Source organism: Rhodnius prolixus, unplaced genomic scaffold (genome assembly GCF_049639745.1).
Source record: "Rhodnius prolixus isolate KJV_2025 unplaced genomic scaffold, Rpr scaffold_11, whole genome shotgun sequence".
In the NCBI taxonomy this organism is placed as follows: Eukaryota; Metazoa; Arthropoda; class Insecta; order Hemiptera; family Reduviidae; genus Rhodnius; species Rhodnius prolixus.
This window is the reverse complement of record NW_027411625.1, coordinates 154627-175927: the sequence shown is the minus strand read 5'-3', so window position 1 is coordinate 175927 and position 21301 is coordinate 154627. Positions and strand designations below refer to the sequence as shown.

General features: G+C 33.4%; 1 protein-coding gene across 1 annotated transcript in view; it reads right to left on the bottom strand.

Moving 5' to 3' along the window:
* Positions 1-5845: 5845 nt before the first annotated feature.
* LOC141459136 (uncharacterized) overlaps positions 5846-21301 on the bottom strand; it is a 42524-nt gene continuing 27068 nt past the window's right edge. The window contains exons 10-16 of the mRNA XM_074137782.1: positions 18810-20138; positions 17483-17708; positions 16562-16682; positions 11243-11433; positions 9641-9856; positions 8932-9031; positions 5846-8026 (exon numbers count right to left, since the gene is read on the bottom strand). Of these exons, the coding sequence (XP_073993883.1) occupies positions 7840-8026; positions 8932-9031; positions 9641-9856; positions 11243-11433; positions 16562-16682; positions 17483-17708; positions 18810-20138 (2370 nt within the window). The 3' untranslated portion in view covers positions 5846-7839. The remainder of the gene's footprint in view (positions 8027-8931; positions 9032-9640; positions 9857-11242; positions 11434-16561; positions 16683-17482; positions 17709-18809; positions 20139-21301) is intronic.

Here is a 21301-nt window from a genome sequence, read left to right as displayed (position 1 = left end):
AAACACAAAAACTCTCCCTACTTCCTGCGACAACTAACTCACATACATAAATACTTTTTTTAAATTTTACCTCGCCATCACCACTGAGGCTTAGTCGGACATTTTCTTAATTTGCACTGCGGTATTTAGTGTAACAAAGTATTAGTGACCGCTGTCCCGAACGTTTTTTAACCCATAAGGTTATGGACTGGCGCCCATACATTCAATTTAAATTCATTTAAACACAAAAACTCTCCCTACTTCTTGTGACAACTAACTCACATACATAAATACTTTTTTTAAATTTTACCTCGCCATCACCACTGAGGCTTAGTCGGACATTTTCTTAATTTGCACTGCGGTATTTAGTGTAACAAAGTATTAGTGACCGCCGTCCCGAACGTTTTTTAACCCATAAGGTTATGGCCTGGCGCCCATACATTCAATTTAAATTCATTTAAACACAAAAACTCTCCCTACTTCCTGCGACAACTAACTCACATACATAAATACTTTTTTTAAATTTTACCTCGCCATCACCACTGAGGCTTAGTCGGACATTTTCTTAATTTGCACTACGGTATTTAGTGTAACAAAGTATTAGTGACCGCCGTCCCGAACGTTTTTTAACCCATAAGGTTATGGCCTGGCGCCCATACATTCAATTTAAATTCATTTAAACACAAAAACTCTCCCTACTTCCTGCGACAACTAACTCACATACATAAATACTTTTTTTAAATTTTACCTCGCCATCACCACTGAGGCTTAGTCGGACATTTTCTTAATTTGCACTGCGGTATTTAGTGTAACAAAGTATTAGTGACCGCTGTCCCGAACGTTTTTTAACCCATAAGGTTATGGACTGGCGCCCATACATTCAATTTAAATTCATTTAAACACAAAAACTCTCCCTACTTCTTGTGACAACTAACTCACATACATAAATACTTTTTTTAAATTTTACCTCGCCATCACCACTGAGGCTTAGTCGGACATTTTCTTAATTTGCACTGCGGTATTTAGTGTAACAAAGTATTAGTGACCGCCGTCCCGAACGTTTTTTAACCCATAAGGTTATGGCCTGGCGCCCATACATTCAATTTAAATTCATTTAAACACAAAAACTCTCCCTACTTCCTGCGACAACTAACTCACATACATAAATACTTTTTTTAAATTTTACCTCGCCATCACCACTGAGGCTTAGTCGGACATTTTCTTAATTTGCACTGCGGTATTTAGTGTAACAAAGTATTAGTGACCGCCGTCCCGAACGTTTTTTAACCCATAAGGTTATGGACTGGCGCCCATACATTCAATTTAAATTCATTTAAACACAAAAACTCTCCCTACTTCTTGTGACAACTAACTCACATACATAAATACTTTTTTTAAATTTTACCTCGCCATCGCCACAGAGGCTTAGTCGGGCACTTTTCTTAATTTGCACTACGGTATTTAGTGTAACAAAGTATTAGTGACCGCTGTCCCGAACGTTTTTTAACCCATAAGGTTATGGCCTGGCGCCCATACATTCAATTTAAATTCATTTAAACACAAAAACTCTCCCTACTTCTTGTGACAACTAACTCACATACATAAATACTTTTTTAAATTTTACCTCGCCATCGCCACAGAGGCTTAGTCGGGCACTTTTCTTAATTTGCACTACGGTATTTAGTGTAACAAAGTATTAGTGACTGCTGCCCCGAAAGTTTTTTAACCCATAAGGTTATGGCCTGGCGCCCATACATTCAATTTAAATTCATTTAAACACAAAAACTCTCCCTACTTCTTGTGACAACTAACTCACATCCATAAATACTTTTTTTATATTTTACCTCGCCATCACCACTGAGGCTTAGTCGGGCACTTTTCTTAATTTGCACTACGGTATTTAGTGTAACAAAGTATTAGTGACCGCTGTCCCGAACGTTTTTTAACCCATAAGGTTATGGCCTGGCGCCCATACATTCAATTTAAATTCATTTAAACACAAAAACTCTCCCTACTTCTTGTGACAACTAACTCACATACATAAATACTTTTTTTAAATTTTACCTCGCCATCACCACTGAGGCTTAGTCGGGCACTTTTCTTAATTTGCACTACGGTATTTAGTGTAACAAAGTATTAGTGACCGCTGTCCCGAACGTTTTTTAACCCATAAGGTTATGGCCTGGCGCCCATACATTCAATTTAAATTCATTTAAACACAAAAACTCTCCCTACTTCTTGTGACAACTAACTCACATACATAAATACTTTTTTTAAATTTTACCTCGCCATCACCACTGAGGCTTAGTCGGGCACTTTTCTTAATTTGCACTACGGTATTTAGTGTAACAAAGTATTAGTGACCGCTGTCCCGAACGTTTTTTAACCCATAAGGTTATGGCCTGGCGCCCATACATTCAATTTAAATTCATTTAAACACAAAAACTCTCCCTACTTCTTGTGACAACTAACTCACATACATAAATACTTTTTTTAAATTTTACCTCGCCATCACCACTGAGGCTTAGTCGGGCACTTTTCTTAATTTGCACTACGGTATTTAGTGTAACAAAGTATTAGTGACCGCTGTCCCGAACGTTTTTTAACCCATAAGGTTATGGCCTGGCGCCCATACATTCAATTTAAATTCATTTAAACACAAAAACTCTCCCTACTTCTTGTGACAACTAACTCACATACATAAATACTTTTTTTAAATTTTACCTCGCCATCACCACTGAGGCTTAGTCGGGCACTTTTCTTAATTTGCACTACGGTATTTAGTGTAACAAAGTATTAGTGACCGCTGTCCCGAACGTTTTTTAACCCATAAGGTTATGGCCTGGCGCCCATACATTCAATTTAAATTCATTTAAACACAAAAACTCTCCCTACTTCTTGTGACAACTAACTCACATACATAAATACTTTTTTTAAATTTTACCTCGCCATCACCACTGAGGCTTAGTCGGGCACTTTTCTTAATTTGCACTACGGTATTTAGTGTAACAAAGTATTAGTGACCGCTGTCCCGAACGTTTTTTAACCCATAAGGTTATGGCCTGGCGCCCATACATTCAATTTAAATTCATTTAAACACAAAAACTCTCCCTACTTCTTGTGACAACTAACTCACATACATAAATACTTTTTTTAAATTTTACCTCGCCATCACCACTGAGGCTTAGTCGGGCACTTTTCTTAATTTGCACTACGGTATTTAGTGTAACAAAGTATTAGTGACCGCTGTCCCGAACGTTTTTTAACCCATAAGGTTATGGCCTGGCGCCCATACATTCAATTTAAATTCATTTAAACACAAAAACTCTCCCTACTTCTTGTGACAACTAACTCACATACATAAATACTTTTTTAAATTTTACCTCGCCATCGCCACAGAGGCTTAGTCGGGCACTTTTCTTAATTTGCACTACGGTATTTAGTGTAACAAAGTATTAGTGACTGCTGCCCCGAAAGTTTTTTAACCCATAAGGTTATGGCCTGGCGCCCATACATTCAATTTAAATTCATTTAAACACAAAAACTCTCCCTACTTCTTGTGACAACTAACTCACATCCATAAATACTTTTTTTATATTTTACCTCGCCATCACCACTGAGGCTTAGTCGGGCACTTTTCTTAATTTGCACTACGGTATTTAGTGTAACAAAGTATTAGTGACCGCTGTCCCGAACGTTTTTTAACCCATAAGGTTATGGCCTGGCGCCCATACATTCAATTTAAATTCATTTAAACACAAAAACTCTCCCTACTTCTTGTGACAACTAACTCACATACATAAATACTTTTTTTAAATTTTACCTCGCCATCACCACTGAGGCTTAGTCGGGCACTTTTCTTAATTTGCACTACGGTATTTAGTGTAACAAAGTATTAGTGACCGCTGTCCCGAACGTTTTTTAACCCATAAGGTTATGGCCTGGCGCCCATACATTCAATTTAAATTCATTTAAACACAAAAACTCTCCCTACTTCTTGTGACAACTAACTCACATACATAAATACTTTTTTTAAATTTTACCTCGCCATCACCACTGAGGCTTAGTCGGGCACTTTTCTTAATTTGCACTACGGTATTTAGTGTAACAAAGTATTAGTGACCGCTGTCCCGAACGTTTTTTAACCCATAAGGTTATGGCCTGGCGCCCATACATTCAATTTAAATTCATTTAAACACAAAAACTCTCCCTACTTCTTGTGACAACTAACTCACATACATAAATACTTTTTTTAAATTTTACCTCGCCATCACCACTGAGGCTTAGTCGGGCACTTTTCTTAATTTGCACTACGGTATTTAGTGTAACAAAGTATTAGTGACCGCTGTCCCGAACGTTTTTTAACCCATAAGGTTATGGCCTGGCGCCCATACATTCAATTTAAATTCATTTAAACACAAAAACTCTCCCTACTTCTTGTGACAACTAACTCACATACATAAATACTTTTTTTAAATTTTACCTCGCCATCACCACTGAGGCTTAGTCGGGCACTTTTCTTAATTTGCACTACGGTATTTAGTGTAACAAAGTATTAGTGACCGCTGTCCCGAACGTTTTTTAACCCATAAGGTTATGGCCTGGCGCCCATACATTCAATTTAAATTCATTTAAACACAAAAACTCTCCCTACTTCTTGTGACAACTAACTCACATACATAAATACTTTTTTTAAATTTTACCTCGCCATCACCACTGAGGCTTAGTCGGACATTTTCTTAATTTGCACTGCGGTATTTAGTGTAACAAAGTATTAGTGACCGCCGTCCCGAACGTTTTTTAACCCATAAGGTTATGGCCTGGCGCCCATACATTCAATTTAAATTCATTTAAACACAAAAACTCTCCCTACTTCCTGCGACAACTAACTCACATACATAAATACTTTTTTTAAATTTTACCTCGCCATCACCACTGAGGCTTAGTCGGACATTTTCTTAATTTGCACTGCGGTATTTAGTGTAACAAAGTATTAGTGACCGCCGTCCCGAACGTTTTTTAACCCATAAGGTTATGGACTGGCGCCCATACATTCAATTTAAATTCATTTAAACACAAAAACTCTCCCTACTTCTTGTGACAACTAACTCACATACATAAATACTTTTTTTAAATTTTACCTCGCCATCGCCACAGAGGCTTAGTCGGGCACTTTTCTTAATTTGCACTACGGTATTTAGTGTAACAAAGTATTAGTGACCGCTGTCCCGAACGTTTTTTAACCCATAAGGTTATGGCCTGGCGCCCATACATTCAATTTAAATTCATTTAAACACAAAAACTCTCCCTACTTCTTGTGACAACTAACTCACATACATAAATACTTTTTTTAAATTTTACCTCGCCATCGCCACAGAGGCTTAGTCGGGCACTTTTCTTAATTTGCACTACGGTATTTAGTGTAACAAAGTATTAGTGACTGCTGTCCCGAACGTTTTTTAACCCATAAGGTTATGGCCTGGCGCCCATACATTCAATTTAAATTCATTTAAACACAAAAACTCTCCCTACTTCTTGTGACAACTAACTCACATCCATAAATACTTTTTTTATATTTTACCTCGCCATCACCACTGAGGCTTAGTCGGGCACTTTTCTTAATTTGCACTACGGTATTTAGTGTAACAAAGTATTAGTGACCGCTGTCCCGAACGTTTTTTAACCCATAAGGTTGTGGCCTGGCGCCCATACATTCAATTTAAATTCATTTAAACACAAAAACTCTCCCTACTTCTTGTGACAACTAACTCACATACATAAATACTTTTTTTAAATTTTACCTCGCCATCACCACTGAGGCTTAGTCGGGCACTTTTCTTAATTTGCACTACGGTATTTAGTGTAACAAAGTATTAGTGACCGCTGTCCCGAACGTTTTTTAACCCATAAGGTTATGGCCTGGCGCCCATACATTCAATTTAAATTCATTTAAACACAAAAACTCTCCCTACTTCTTGTGACAACTAACTCACATACATAAATACTTTTTTTAAATTTTACCTCGCCATCACCACTTAGGCTTAGTCGGGCACTTTTCTTAATTTGCACTACGGTATTTAGTGTAACAAAGTATTAGTGACCGCTGTCCCGAACGTTTTTTAACCCATAAGGTTATGGCCTGGCGCCCATACATTCAATTTAAATTCATTTAAACACAAAAACTCTCCCTACTTCTTGTGACAACTAACTCACGTACATAAATACTTTTTTTAAATTTTACCTCGCCATCGCCACAGAGGCTTAGTCGGGCACTTTTCTTAATTTGCCCTGCGGTATTTAGTGTAACAAAGTATTAGTGACCGCTGTCCCGAAGGTCCATGTAAAATAGCTGGGTTTAAAACCGCGATAGATCCTAGCTAGTCTAGGTGCAGTAAGTCCCTATTTCCGTGCCAAAATAACTGCAGAAAATCTTAGTAACAGCTGCCTCGATGCAGACAGTAGATTCATCCTAATTATAGAAAACGGGGAAGACTAGCAAGTAGATGGGAAGAGAAAAATACCACTGTAATTTAAAATGGAAAATACCACTGTAAAATAAAAACTAAGATGACCCTCGTATTCGTAAAAATTATGAAATACAGTAATTAAAAATCTTATTTTACAAACGCCTTACTTAGATTAATATTTTTCAAATGGTTTAATGTTTGCTAATCAAGTTTTGATTATATTTTTCTTTTTTCAAACATTATTCACTTTATTTAAATAATTTACTAAGAATAAATATATGTTTTTTTTGGTGGCTATCCGCTCTTTTATGTATTTAGTATATGACCGTGCATTTTTTATTACTCAAGATGAAAAATGCTTCTATCATACTGAGTTCAAGACCCTCACACTGTATTTGGAACAGGTGTAACTTTAGGGGAAAAATTAGCTATTATTTTTCTGGTGGGAAATATTTATTTAAAAAAATCAGGTATGATATTATCATTCAATTTTCACATACTGCCATTTAGATTACAATTTGCTAAGAGAGGGCTTTGTGTACAAATATTTAGGATTGAAATAGCAAGGATTCGGTCCAAATAAAAAACAACTCCGTTTCTTTTGCCAACCTTAGAGAGTTATTATGTGAGTTGGTTGAGTTATAGAAAAAACTATAGTTAAAAGTAGTTAAGTAGCAATCGTAAAAAAAGTTTAATCTGTAGCTCAACCAACTCACGTAATGCACTGAGGAAGGCAATAAATTTATCGAAACGTTGGCATAAAAAACGGAGTTGCTTTTAATTTTGACCAAATCCTCGTATTTCAATTCTAAATATTAATAGTTTACGGTCACTAAAAAAATAATACAAATTCAAATTGTATATAAACGAAAATCATTCATACTTATTACACTGAATTGTAAAAATCCAAGGATGGAAAAAGACTACAAATCTGTCGAAATGTTGGGAATATTAGAATTGTAGTTTATTGACCTATTTTTTTTTCTGATCTAAGAAAAGAACTTATTATTTACTTCTCGTTAGCACTGTACAGGTGATATTTACGTGTGGTTCCGAAATCATACCTACTTTAGAGGAAAGCTAATTTCACCCTTTTCCCACAATATCTCTAAAATGGGAGTTAGTACAAAAAATTTAAAATATTAGCTTTTCGTGAATTTTCCAAAACCATATTTTCCCACACATGTGTATCTCCTATTAAAAACCAAAAATTCAGATAACCAAAACATCTAACAGTAGTGACAGAAAACAAAACAAAAAATAGCATAATCACACAATAAATTAGATGAAGAAGTAGTCACTTTGATAGTTAATAATACTGTAACTTATCTGTACAAGATCAACGGATTCAATTGTTCAAATCTGAAGAAATAACTATCTGTGTGTAATATTTCTAGCTGCTTGTAGCGTGCACATGTGTGTTCTGGTTATGTTCACCATTCAATGAATGGCCAGCTCGCACAGTAAATGTCACAAAATATCTTTTGCTACGATCCAACCTTGAAGTCGGTAGATTTATTATCTGGCGATCATCACCATGGCTGAGCTCCAGTGTGAGTGGCCGAGATGGATCAACATACCTTGAAGGAAATGCAGACAGTAAAAGACACATATTAATAAAAAAACCAATACTTTTTTTTTAATTTATTACTTTAATAATAGTATGGATTGAAAAAACAAAACCTAGAACTTACCTTCTCTTCAAGGAAATACTACCAATATGTTCTTGGCATGCCAAGGTATGGAAATCAGATTTAACAAAAGAAGAATGAAGAACCAATATCTCAGAAACCTAGTTCTATACTCCCACCCACTCTAAGAGTCTTGTACATGAAGAAGATAGATTGAACTATTCTGATTAATCTACCAATCTATAGAAAATTATTGTTGAAACAGATTACGTTTTTAAGAACCTGTACAAATGGAACATGATTCTTGAAAGTGCTGTAGAAATTTTGATGCGGAGAATGAGGCTGCGGACTCAGTAACACAGGAATATTGTATATTTTTGATTAATGAACACCAGCCCAGCCTCGTAGCCCTCTTAACCCTAAACATTAAGCTGGTATTGGTCAGGGAGGTAGATAACTATCTGCTTGTGGGCCACCTCTCAGTAGGACGCAACCTGCCGCAGCCCATTGAGCGAGCTAAAGCCTAATAGAAACGAAAAATAAAGTAGGCAGTAAAAGAATGGCCAAAAAGGTCAGAGCAAAATGTGTTAATCACCCTACAACTCATCACCACTAAATTTATACTGGGACAATGCACCATGATTCCAGAAGGAATATTTAGAGCCGGTGTAAAGACAGACCGACATGTCTTTTGGTTAATGTCTGAAGAAGGTGACCATCTAATAGCTTTTCTCGGAGTATAAATTACGCATCGCTGATAAATGACCCTAATTATCTTCCGTTGTATGATTTGTGATTCAATTAATACCCACTTCAAACCCTAGATAAAAAAAAAAAAAATGTTTAAAAGTTACCTGAGTGTTCTAGCGGTTTCGGTTCTTCTATCATCTTTTACTAAACGTGGCAGAAAGCCAGTATCAGGTTTTGGCATCTGATGATGACTAGACCTTGTAACTGTAAATTAAATAATTGGGTCACTAAATCAAAGTTCTAATTGAATAGGAATCTAGCAAATAACAAAAACAGATGCAAATTCAAACAGATGAGTTACTAGGCGCAGAAAAAAGAGTGAAGGGGAAATGATTAAGGAAAATATGACGGAATACAGTTTCTAAATAAAAATGTGAAAATTAAAAAAAACAAATCTCATAAATTTTTCTCTATAGAAAAGTTTCAGCATTGGCGTTGGAAATTTAAAGGTTAAATTTTCAGTTTTTTGATGAAATTATTGATAAAGCTTATTGTCGGGTCCGAAGATTGAACCGAAACCAGATATCAAATGTAAACTTTGCGATTTTTCATTTTCTGAGTTATGCTGATACACTTTACAGACTTTTAAACAAATAACTAAATTTCAAAAACCTTCAGAACTCATGGGACAATAAAAAGTGTTGACGATTTGACACGATCACAATACTTCTTACCAATTAAGAGAAAGTATTAGAAAAAATAAATAAACTTTTCCAGTAAAATGATGCCGAATCCGGCTTCCCGGAATGGACCAGATCCGATATCATTTACATACTAAAACTATTGCATAATACTTATATAACTAATACTTACTGTATGCAGCGCACGGTACACCTGTATATGCATGAGTTGCATGATGGCATCTATGTGTTTGGTAGGTGCACAATACAGGATTATTTGGTACTGTGCTTAATATTTCTTGACCAATTCTTGATTTTTTCAATGCAGCTGTTAAACGTTCTAAATCGTCAGTTGATTTAATTCTAGGTATTATACGCCTTTCTGATGATTGTAATAATCGCAATTGTTCTAAACAGAAACACACCAAGAAAATAAATGATTTTTAAAGTCAGCGTCATTTCAGTTTTATAGATGCATCTTCAGCTGATTAATATCTAGTAGTAACCATCTTTTCTCCATCTTATGTAACTACAATTCTCTTACTTAATTAATTGGGGTAGATTAAAAGAATTTTTTCTAGCTAAGACGTTCCATGGACATTAAAATCCATTCTCGTACGTTTTATGCTTACAAATTCCTTTAAATATTTAGTACATCTCAAAACCACATTTTTAGTCTCAAATCCTTTGTTTAGCTTTTTTTTTCATTGTTAACGTTTCCGTCTACCTAGGATCTATCATCAATTATAACTACAAAGAAAGTAAAAAGCATCAGATTTGTTAACTATTAGCCAGTAATTAATAGTTATTTTAACGTCTTTTATTTTTTTAATTTATTATTATACCACTTTAAAACATTAAGTTTAACGAGGTTAAAGTGAGTATAACAATGTTAAAGTAAATGTCTATATTTTGACAATACTGAGAGATTTTAGCTTTTTTTGTAGATTTAATAATCAGTAAAGCCTGCATGAGGAAAAAAATTGGATTACTTTTCTTTTTTACAAAATATGTAGCATATACTTTTCTTTTTTACAAAATATGTAGCATATACTTTTCTTTTTTACTAAATATGTAGCATATACTTTTCTTTTTTACTAAATATGTAGCATATACTTTTCTTTTTTACTAAATATGTAGCATATACTTTTCTTTTTTACTAAATACATATGTAGCATATACTTTTCTTTTTCACTAAATTTGTAGCATATACCAAAAAAGGGAGCGTTATCTACTTCAGTCAAGCACAAATAGGTTCTGTTCGATCAAGATTGCTTGTCAAACATCTCCCATCCAACTGAAGAAAAAAAGTGAAGATTTTTACTTTTTCTTAACCCACCCTGTAGCCAATATTTAATACCCTGTCTTTCAGTTCATGGCTCACTTTCTTGGCGACTGAAAATTAAACTTTACACCTAAGATGAAACTGGAGTACAGGTTCGTTTTTATTCTAGAGGAAAAAATTGAATCAGCTACCAGAAAGATGATTTTCAATAATAATAAATGGGCTGTCCTTCGAACATATGTAAATAAATAATAATAACATAAAAAGTAATAAAAAACTTTTTTGCTTAAAACACATTTTTTTCTCTTCATACACCCATTATTTTAAACTTCACTAGTCTGTAACAGACCATTTGATGGTATATTTTCTTTCAAAAACTGTCTAAAACTAAAGATTGTTAGAAAAATTCTACTCAAAACACAATTAGTTTATTATCCACGGTAATATGTGCCTTGATACAACAGGAAAGTTTATTGTATATCAATTCGAATAAATGATTTCTATCATTACCGTAAAGATATTTTTCAAAAGATCTGAACGTATAAATGCCTTCGTACGGTTGCAAACCAAGCATTAGCCCAGTTCGTCTATAATCGTCCACTAATCGTTTTACAAGAATCGCTTCTGAAGCTCTGCCAGCTCTGATCTGTAATCTTTTCAATTCCAGCAGCTGATGGAAGATTCTTCTTTCAAGGTGATATCTGAAATTAAAATTGCATTGATGAGTAATTATGCCTATTGATATTTCAGTAAGAAAACAAAAAAAAGGCCTGAACAAAAAGGATTTTTTTTTATGTATTTCATTTTATTTTTTTAATATAAATTACTTTAACATCTAAGGCCAAATTTTTCATGCTCAACCCATCTCCAAACAGCATCCTCTGAAACAAAGGTTCCAAACAACTCTGCCCATCACCGGATAGTGAGCTGTAAGCAGTTCTTAGGAAGAAAAAATTAAATCCTGTAGAGGGAAAATGCCGATTCTGGCGCACCTAAATTGTGCAAGATCCAAACTCCTCCCAATCTGTCCAGATAATCATCGAATTCAACATAGCTGTAAAACGCCCATCTGCACCATTCTACCCCACCTATCATCGAATTTGACGAGACTGAAATCCGCATCAATACAATAAAAACGGGAATCGTTTTAAAAAATAATAACCGCCCGTGTCTAAATATGATTAAAAAAAAAAACATTATCGTAAAATTTTGGATATTGGAGTGAATTACCCATTTTCGAAGTGTACAAGACTCTGAAATGAAAAAGTAAATTTGCTGTAGAAGGTTAAATGTTCGATATTTTCCATCCCAGCTTTGAAATTTACTCCCAATTCCAACGCTTATATCTCTTGTCCTTCTTTTCGGAATTGAATGAAATCATTACCAAATTGTAGAGAATAGATAGAACTATACATTGCATTAATCGTTTTGTTCTAGTGTGACTAGTTATTGTTATAAGGAAGGTTAAATTTTGAAGGTTTTCGTATTCGTTCAAAATTTCAAACTCTAGTATCTCTTTTCGTATTTATCAGATTTTAATGAAATTTTCACCGAAATATAGACAAACGTTTTCTGTATAGCAGATATAAATTGCACATTTCTACCTATAAAAGTAAAAGAGATATGGAAGGTTAAATTTTTGATGTTTTGGTTCTCAGTTTGGAAATTCGTTCCAAATTAAAACGTTTATATCTCTTGTCCTTCTTTTCGGAATTGAATGAAATCTTTACCGAATTGTAGAGAATAGATAGCACTATAAATTGCATTAATCGTATTGTTCTAGTGTGAATAGATGTTGTGATATGGAAGGTTTAATTTTGAAGGTTTTCGTATTCGTTCAAAATTTCAAACTCTAGTATCTCTTTTCGTATTTATCAGATTTTAATGAAATTTTCACCGAAATATAGACAAACGTTTTCTGTATTAAAACTGTCCGGTAGGACAGTTGTATAAGGGTTGACCATCAAAAACTGCACGAGAAAGTGTAACGTTGAAAAACACCCAACTTTGACAATTTTTTTCTATTTTTCTATAAAAGATAAAATTCCCAAATTTTCTTTATAATATAGGGCAAATCCTCCTTTATAACTGTAATTTTTTTGCAACCACCCAGATCTAATAGGTTTCGAGAAAAAAGTTGCCGAAAATGAGCAAAAACGGCTTTTTCAAAAAATGTTCTTGTTCTTGTTCTTCTTCTTCTTGTTGTTGTTCTTGTTACCTTTTTTGTAAACAACGTAGCGCCTAAACGCGTGAACCGATTTTCATGAATGAGGTGTCTTTCGATTCGGAATTTTATGTAGATGTGCCTTTTGGGGGTCTCGGCCCTGTACATCGAATGGGAGAGGAGTTAGCCCCCTTTATGTAAGGCCCCCTCCAAAATTATTATTACTAATTACTCTGTAAATCTTGGCCCGATTTTGATAAAATTTGGTAGGATGATAGGGTTAGGGCTCCCCTACCTAACAATAAAGCGACGATCTGCTCTTACACTTGTTAAGGGGAAGTATAGCAATCGTTTCAAATTATCGACACGTGAACCGATTTTCATGAATGAAGTGTCATTCGAATCGAAATTTTGTACAGATTTGTACTTTAAAAGTCTCGACGCTATGCCTCATAAGGAGGGGAGTTCGCCCCACCCAAATAAGGCCCTTTCTAAAACTATTATTACCAATATTTCTACAAAGCATAGTCCGATTTTGATAAAATTTAGCTCAAATAAGTGGTTAAAGCTCCTCTACGTGGCTGTGAAGTGCCATCATGCTCTTACACCTACTAAGAGGAAGTACTGCAATCGTTAAAATTATCAATGAGTGAACCGATTTACATCAATGAATTGTCGTTCGATTCAAAATCTTTGCCTTTTAGGGAGAAGTACTGTAATCGCAGTTTATTTTTCTTGCTCCTCTTAAAAGGAAGTACTGAAATCGCAGTTTAATTTTGCTATTTACGTACAAATACCTTCCTATTTTATTCAAAACGCTTTCTCAAAAAAATGGTTATTGAGGATGGTTTGGGGACCGCAACTATAATCATTCTTTAAAAAGATCTCTCCAGTGGTAGTTACGGTTCCGATTTAACACCTTATCAGGTTATAATGATAGAATAGCTTATTCCAAATTTTAAAAAATCTGTAAAGCAGACGTAACTTTGCAAATAGACAAAAAGGAAAATCTATCCAAAAGGTACAAAAATCTCCTTAACAAAAACTTACAGTTTTAAAAGTTAAGTATAAGGGTTGATTAAACGCCAAAAGGTACACAAATCAGCAGTTCCCAACATTTCATTAATACTTCATTGATATAATTTAAGTAATTTTACTGCATTAACTTTTCCTTCACATTTTTTAGAATTTATTAGATGTCACAGACCCTTATGCTGGCCAGTTCATTCATAATATTTTTTTATTATAATTATGATAAAATGAGTGATGAATTATTCTGAGTAGTCACATATACATGCATGTTAAAGTAGAAAAAAACAAAGTTAGAGTCGGCCACTTTTTAAATTTCAATCACGGAGGATTCAAAACAATATTTCAGTCTTAAATTCGTCTTACCGAAATATTCGTGAGCACAAATAACATACATTTAATAACAAGTAGATTATTCAACAATATTTACTCATTTCTCAATTGTAATTTAATTTAGTCCCCCTAATTTTACTTATGGTAAAATACTGGAATAATTAGCTGTCCTAAAAATATGCATATCTTTATTTACTTTATTTTATATTACATATATATAACATTGTGGGAAGAACACCTAGATTGAGAATGTAATTGAAGAAAACTACATTATTTGCGATAAAGCCAGATTATTTATTACTTATTATTACAAACGTTTGACTACAACATAAAATAACAATTACTTTAATCGAAGAATGAACTTAAACCAATGATTTTTATTTAAAAATAAAAATAAATGCATAAAATCATTGATGTAAAAAAAGTTTATGAATTTTTTAGCCTCTTATTTTTTTTATATTTTTTATAACGTTTTTTTTTTCACCTGTGATTAATAGTTTGATTATTATAGATAAATAGATATTACAGACAATCTAAGTTAAATGGTGTGCTACTTGAGTAAATATTTTGTAGACGAAAATGGCCAGCATAAGGGTTTGTGACATCTAATAAATTCTAAAAAATGTGAAGGAAAAGTTAATGCAGTAAAATTACTTAAATTATATCAATGAAGTATTAATGAAATGTTGGGAACTGCTGATTTGTGTACCTTTTGGCGTTTAATCAACCCTTATACTTAACTTTTAAAACTGTAAGTTTTTGTTAAGGAGTAGCAGATATAAATAGCACATTTCTACCTATAAAAGTAAAAGAGATATGGAAGGTTAAATTTTTGATGTTTTGGTTCTCAGTTTGGAAATTCGTTCCAAATTAAAACGTTTATATCTCTTGTCCTTCTTTTCGGAATTGAATGAAATCTTTACCGAATTGTAGAGAATAGATAGCACTATAAATTGCATTAATCGTATTGTTCTAGTGTGAATAGATGTTGTGATATGGAAGGTTTAATTTTGAAGGTTTTCGTATTCGTTCAAAATTTCAAACTCTAGTATCTCTTTTCGTATTTATCAGATTTTAATGAAATTTTCACCGAAATATAGACAAACGTTTTCTGTATAGCAGATATAAATTGCACATTTCTACCTATAAAAGTAAAAGAGATATGGAAGGTTAAATTTTTGATGTTTTGGTTCTCAGTTTGGAAATTCGTTCCAAATTAAAACGTTTATATCTCTTGTCCTTCTTTTCGGAATTGAATGAAATCTTTACCGAATTGTAGAGAATAGATAGCACTATAAATTGCATTAATCGTATTGTTCTAGTGTGAATAGATGTTGTGATATGGAAGGTTTAATTTTGAAGGTTTTCGTATTCGTTCAAAATTTCAAACTCTAGTATCTCTTTTCGTATTTATCGGATTTTAATGAAATTTTCACCGAAATATAGACAAACGTTTTCTGTATAGCAGATATAAATTGCACATTTCTACCTATAAAAGTAAAAGAGATATGGAAGGTTTAATTTTGAAGGTTTTTGTATTCGTTCAAAATTTCAAACTCTTATATCTCTTTTCGTAATTATCAGATTTCAATGGAAGGTTAAATTTTTGATGTTTTGGTTCTCAGTTTGGAAATTCGTTCCAAATTAAAATGCTTATATCTCTTGTCCTTCTTTTCGGAATTAAATGAAATCTTTACCGAATTGTAGAGAATAGATCGCACTATACATTGCATCGATCGTATAGTTCTAGTGTGAATAGGTATTGTGATATGGAAGGTTAAATTTTGTAGATTTTCGTATTCTTTCGTTTTGAAGAATATTGGGAGGAGTTTGGATCTTGCACAATTTAGGTGCGCCAGAATCGGTATTTTCCCTCTACTTAAGTGAACTAATCACTGAGCTTATTAAACACGTAATTAGTTAAAAAAAAAAAATCTCCATAGACAGTCGAAACTTTTGTTTAAACATAGACTCAATGGAGTCCACCTTAACAACTCATACAGGAGGATCGGTACCGTGAATCATTTTTGTAATCGCCATTCACCAAAGCATTTCACCAATAACACTAAATCTTACAAATTTACATAGTTTACAAATCAAAACATAATTTAAGAATCTATGTGATTTTAAAATAAAGTACTCATCTGGAAATTGACTCAGCCCATCATCTTAAATCTAGCTATATTTGCAATAGTTTTGCGCATATTTATTACTAGAATTAATAGAGTACGTGTATACATTCAGTGTGTTATCAATTCTTAATCAGTATATAATTTCATGTGCATTGAATGTGCTTAACTTACTTTCTAACACTATACTGTACAGCTTGGGTAACTGAGAGCGTAGAAACGGGCGTATCCTTCGCAAAACCCTGATTCCTGCGACATGCTCTAGGAATTCTACTTTTTGTTTTAGAACGTGGTCCTGAAATATAAAACTTCAATTGTATTTTCATGTTTTTATTTTAAAATATGATTTTTTATTAATAAATATATAGTGTGAAAAACCATTCTCTTACAGAAATGGTAACAATCGAATTTTTCCAATTTTATTAAAACTGTAATGCTAAAATTATGTTGTGGTTATTGTAAAAGTTTGTATATTTTTTCTAAAGAATTGTGTACACGACAAAAATCTATGTGGTGAGAATTGTATGATATACAGTTCTGCTACTGATTTATGAAGGGACCACATTCTTGGCTCTACATTTATCTTAAACATACCTTTAGGTGAGGTATTTTACTAACCACTAACATTAATTTTTGAACATAAAAATACATATGGTAAATAAAGGGATAAAAATACTCGTATAACGTTGGAACTCGTAAGTCTGACGGTATAGGATCGTTTAGTTTTGTAAAATGTTGGGTTTATAGTTGGTGTTTTTGTGCAGTAAAATTGTGTTATATATTGTGTAAAAGTTTGGATATTTTTTCTAGGAGTTTTTGTATGTTAGGAAAGGATATATTTTGGGGAATCGTATGAAGTGCAGAATTGGGAGCTTGAGGCAATTTATAAGGTCCAGATTTAATTAGAGATAATTAGATCTTGAAAAGTTTTCTTTATCAAATTAAGCTGGTAACCGTTGTCAATAACTAAATTAGATTTTTTTATTTATTCACGTGAAAATTCAGTTGGTTTAATATAAGAACGAATTCGTAAAAGCTTCAAAGAAATTAACAGTTAAATAATTTTAATATTTTAATTTTAAAAAGTTTTCTTACTTTTCAGGGGATGAATGTGCCTTGGTGATGGTTCAATACCGGAATCAGGGAGTAATGAAGAGTCTCCACCCATTGCACTATGTAATGATTCTTCTGTATTCTCTTCTAAATCTTGTGCATGTTTACCACCATCAATTTTTTCGTCAGTTTCTTCAGATAAAGTGTATTCCCTTTCAACATGACTTGTTATAACGGTATTCTGTTCACTATAGTCAGAATCTGAAGTCTATAAGTGAAAAAAATCTGGTTTAATAATTGATAAAAATATCTTTAAACGTAGAATTTATATAAATGCTAATTGAAATAATTTGTTTCAATAATGTTAGATACATCAGTTTTAGAAAGAAGTTTCTAACTCTAAATCAAATGAAAAGTTCCCCATAAAATTAGAGCATATCTTTTCAGGCGAGTATTATGTCCAACTACCAATCCTAATTGGTATCGTGGACGGAAGCGACAAGCAATATACTTTATTATAAAGTTCTCATTTTAAATATTAACTAAAATCCAAGGCCTTGACCGCGACCACGACACCTAATTGGTAGCTGGACGTAAAGCCCACCTCAAAAAATAGGCAATTACTTTTTTTACTTTAGTTTTATTTGGTTGCTCAATGCATTAAGAGAAGAAATTTCAAAATAAAACAATACATTGAAAACGTCATGTAAACATTTTTTGGGGGGAATGTTTCAAATAAAAGTAATAGACCTTTAGGCTTGTACAATTAATTATGATAAATTTTATGAAATTTAATAAAAAATTTGATAAAATACGTTAACCACTTAACTGTTTATGACGAAGATATTCGTTATGAAAAAAGTGTAAAATTTTGTGTTATGACGAGTATATTCGTCATGCGTTTACAGTAGTGACCATCGGCAGTTAATTTTGCAATTTTAGCTAAAACGAAAATATATTCGTAAACTGCAAGAAAGCTGTTAACAATAGTATATGTGAGCGCAACGAAATTTATTTTTGATGTTTTTGGTTCCTATTTATGTTAATATAAATAAATGAATAAATGTACATGAATTTCATTGAAACCCAATTTCATATCAAACATACTCTGGGTTTGACGAATATATTCGTCATCGCTTAATTTGTACGACGCACGTAGGGGACACATTTTCCAATAAGATCCAAACAGTTAACTGGTTAATATATACATATAAAGAATCAAGAAGAGCCAAAAACAATCAGATTGCACGTTAAATGAAGATTGGTGACTGATAAAACTAATGGTTTTTATTTCAAAAGGAAACGTATGGGCTAAAAAAGAAACGAATGCATTTCAATTTCATAAAAAAAATTACTAATTTTTAATAACCTGGGGTTTCAATTCGTCTGGCATTTGCAATATTTCAAAACTGGCACTTTCCGTTTTTTGTACTTCATTTTTCTCTTTCTGTTTGAAATCATCTAACGTAGTCTTAATATCCTCAATTCCATCATCCAAAGATTTGCTAATTTCCGCAGAACCAATATCTTCATTCTCGCAGACAGGTGTTTCTTCGTCCAGCGTTACGCTTTCCGATTGTTTTAATGGCTGCGCAATTTCAGTAATTGCGCTAGTCTCACTTTCAATTTCTTCATTCATTAATGATTCTATTTCATCTTGTTTTTCGCCATCTTCCAATTCTTGTGCTACTGAGATTGCAGTTTCTTGCTTTACTTCTTCTGAGATTGTGTTTTCCGTAATCTCTTCTTCTCTTTCGTAGCTTTCGACTATAAGTCCTTCTTGTTTTGATTCATCTTCTTTAGCAGCTTTATTTGTGTTCTCTTCTTTATCCTTATCATATTCTAGTTCTTCCTTTGTTTCATCTTTCTTAATTTCCTCACTTTTCAGCTCATCTTCTACAGAATCTTCCTTAACTTCCTGTTCCTCTTGGATTACTTTCTGTTCTGCTTGTTCTGTGGCCTCTTCCGTTACTTCATTACTCGTTGTTTTATCTTCTTTTATTTCTTCTTTTGATGAGAATTTACTATCAGTCAAGGTTTTATCTTCATCCTGCTCAAGGCTTTGGGAAATTTTACTGGTATCTTCCTTAGAATCTTCTATTGACGATGCTTTCGCTTCACTGGACGCTTCTTTTGATTGGTCTTCATTTTCAATCTGAACTGCTTCTCTGTTATCTTCTGTTTGCTCATTATCAACACTTTTCTGAATGTTCAAAGCAGTAATCTCTTTTGGTGTACACACTTCATCGATATCAATTTTTTCATCTAATTTCACATCTACTAAAGATTTTACATCATTAGCTACATTAATTTTCTCGTCTACTGATTCGTTATAAGTTGTTTCCATATCTTTCGGTTCTTGATCACTTTCTTCAATACCGGTACATTCTTTATGTATTGTAGCAGTGATTATTTGTATATTTCTACCTTGTTTAAATTCTTTGAAATCTTTTTTTTCTAAAACGACTTTTTTTATATCTCCATTTACTTTCGCTTTACTCTTTTTGACTTCCTCCTCTGTACTTTCAGTTTCCAGTTCACCACTACTGATCGACTTCAGTCTTGAAGAAGTTTGTGTTTTAATATCACGTTTTACTTTTCGTTTTCTACGTCTTCGGCGCACTCTTTCTTCAATACTACTGTCGCTGCCCACATGGTGACGTATCCTCCTGATCATCACATCGTCTTCTACATAAACCTTTAACAATATCATTTTAATTAATATTAATAATAATAATCATCATCATCAAGAGAAATAGGAAATTACATTTCGAGCATATTTCCTTAGAAGCAAGGTGGGTAATTCCTGTGAATAGAGGATGTAGAGCGCACAAATGGCTGCTCAAGAGAAACAACGGCTGACCACAAATTGCAAAGAATGGTTGAAACTTTGGAAAAACAAAGAGCTACTGGCCGTTGTCTTGCAGCCTCAGAGGCTAATGATATTTAATAATGCAGAGGGAATGATCATTAGGGACATTGTGTCCCTATTATTTAAGTTGGAAAAAACCGGGATCACAATGAATTGGAACCTGAGCATGATCAAGTATAAAATAACAATAATTAGTAATATAATTTCCTTCATAATACGTAAATGTTTCCTAATTCTAAGGGGTTTTAGTTTTTAATCCATTATCAGTTGGCTACAGAGAATTGAATTCCACTTAGTACGAATTTGGTCTGGCAACACTCATTACTGTGATTACTGTGCCAGATCTGTCGTGGACTAAGATCAAATTATTAAAACACTTAAAAAATGTGCCCTAGCGTTGATGTTTATGAATGAAACAGTATTAACGGGCCGCTTGTGCCGTTGCAACTACAACAGAGTCATGAATCTTCAACCTAATTGGGATGAAGACAACATGGTCTAGGCAAAAAAAGAAATAAGGTACAAGGTTCAAGCTAGTTTCATAATGCTGGGGATGATTAGAGACAGCTTTTTATATTTGCAGCAAGACGTTTGAGTTCTAGTAAGGAAATGAACGTTTGGAGCTTATTTGAGTACAAGATCTTCCAATGGCCCTGAACTTCTCTTTCAGGGCTTAAGTTGAAGTTTGCTTATTTGGACTAAGCAACAAAAGAGATATGCCATGGCATTTTCGCTCGATACTTTCTTCAGTTATCTGTTATTACTAATGATAACCTTTTTGCGTCACATTGGTTCAGTGTTAAGTGTTGTTTGTGTTATTAAACTGGGATGCCGGTAGGACATCTGTGAAGAAATAACTAGTCTTCTTTTCTCTACGAGCAATAAAATTTTGTACCAGAGCGTTTTTTGGAATTATTTGAAACGTAGCAAAGTTAAGAATGGTCCATTTGCAGACTGAGAAACATTATATTCCTATTTTTTTTTTAAAT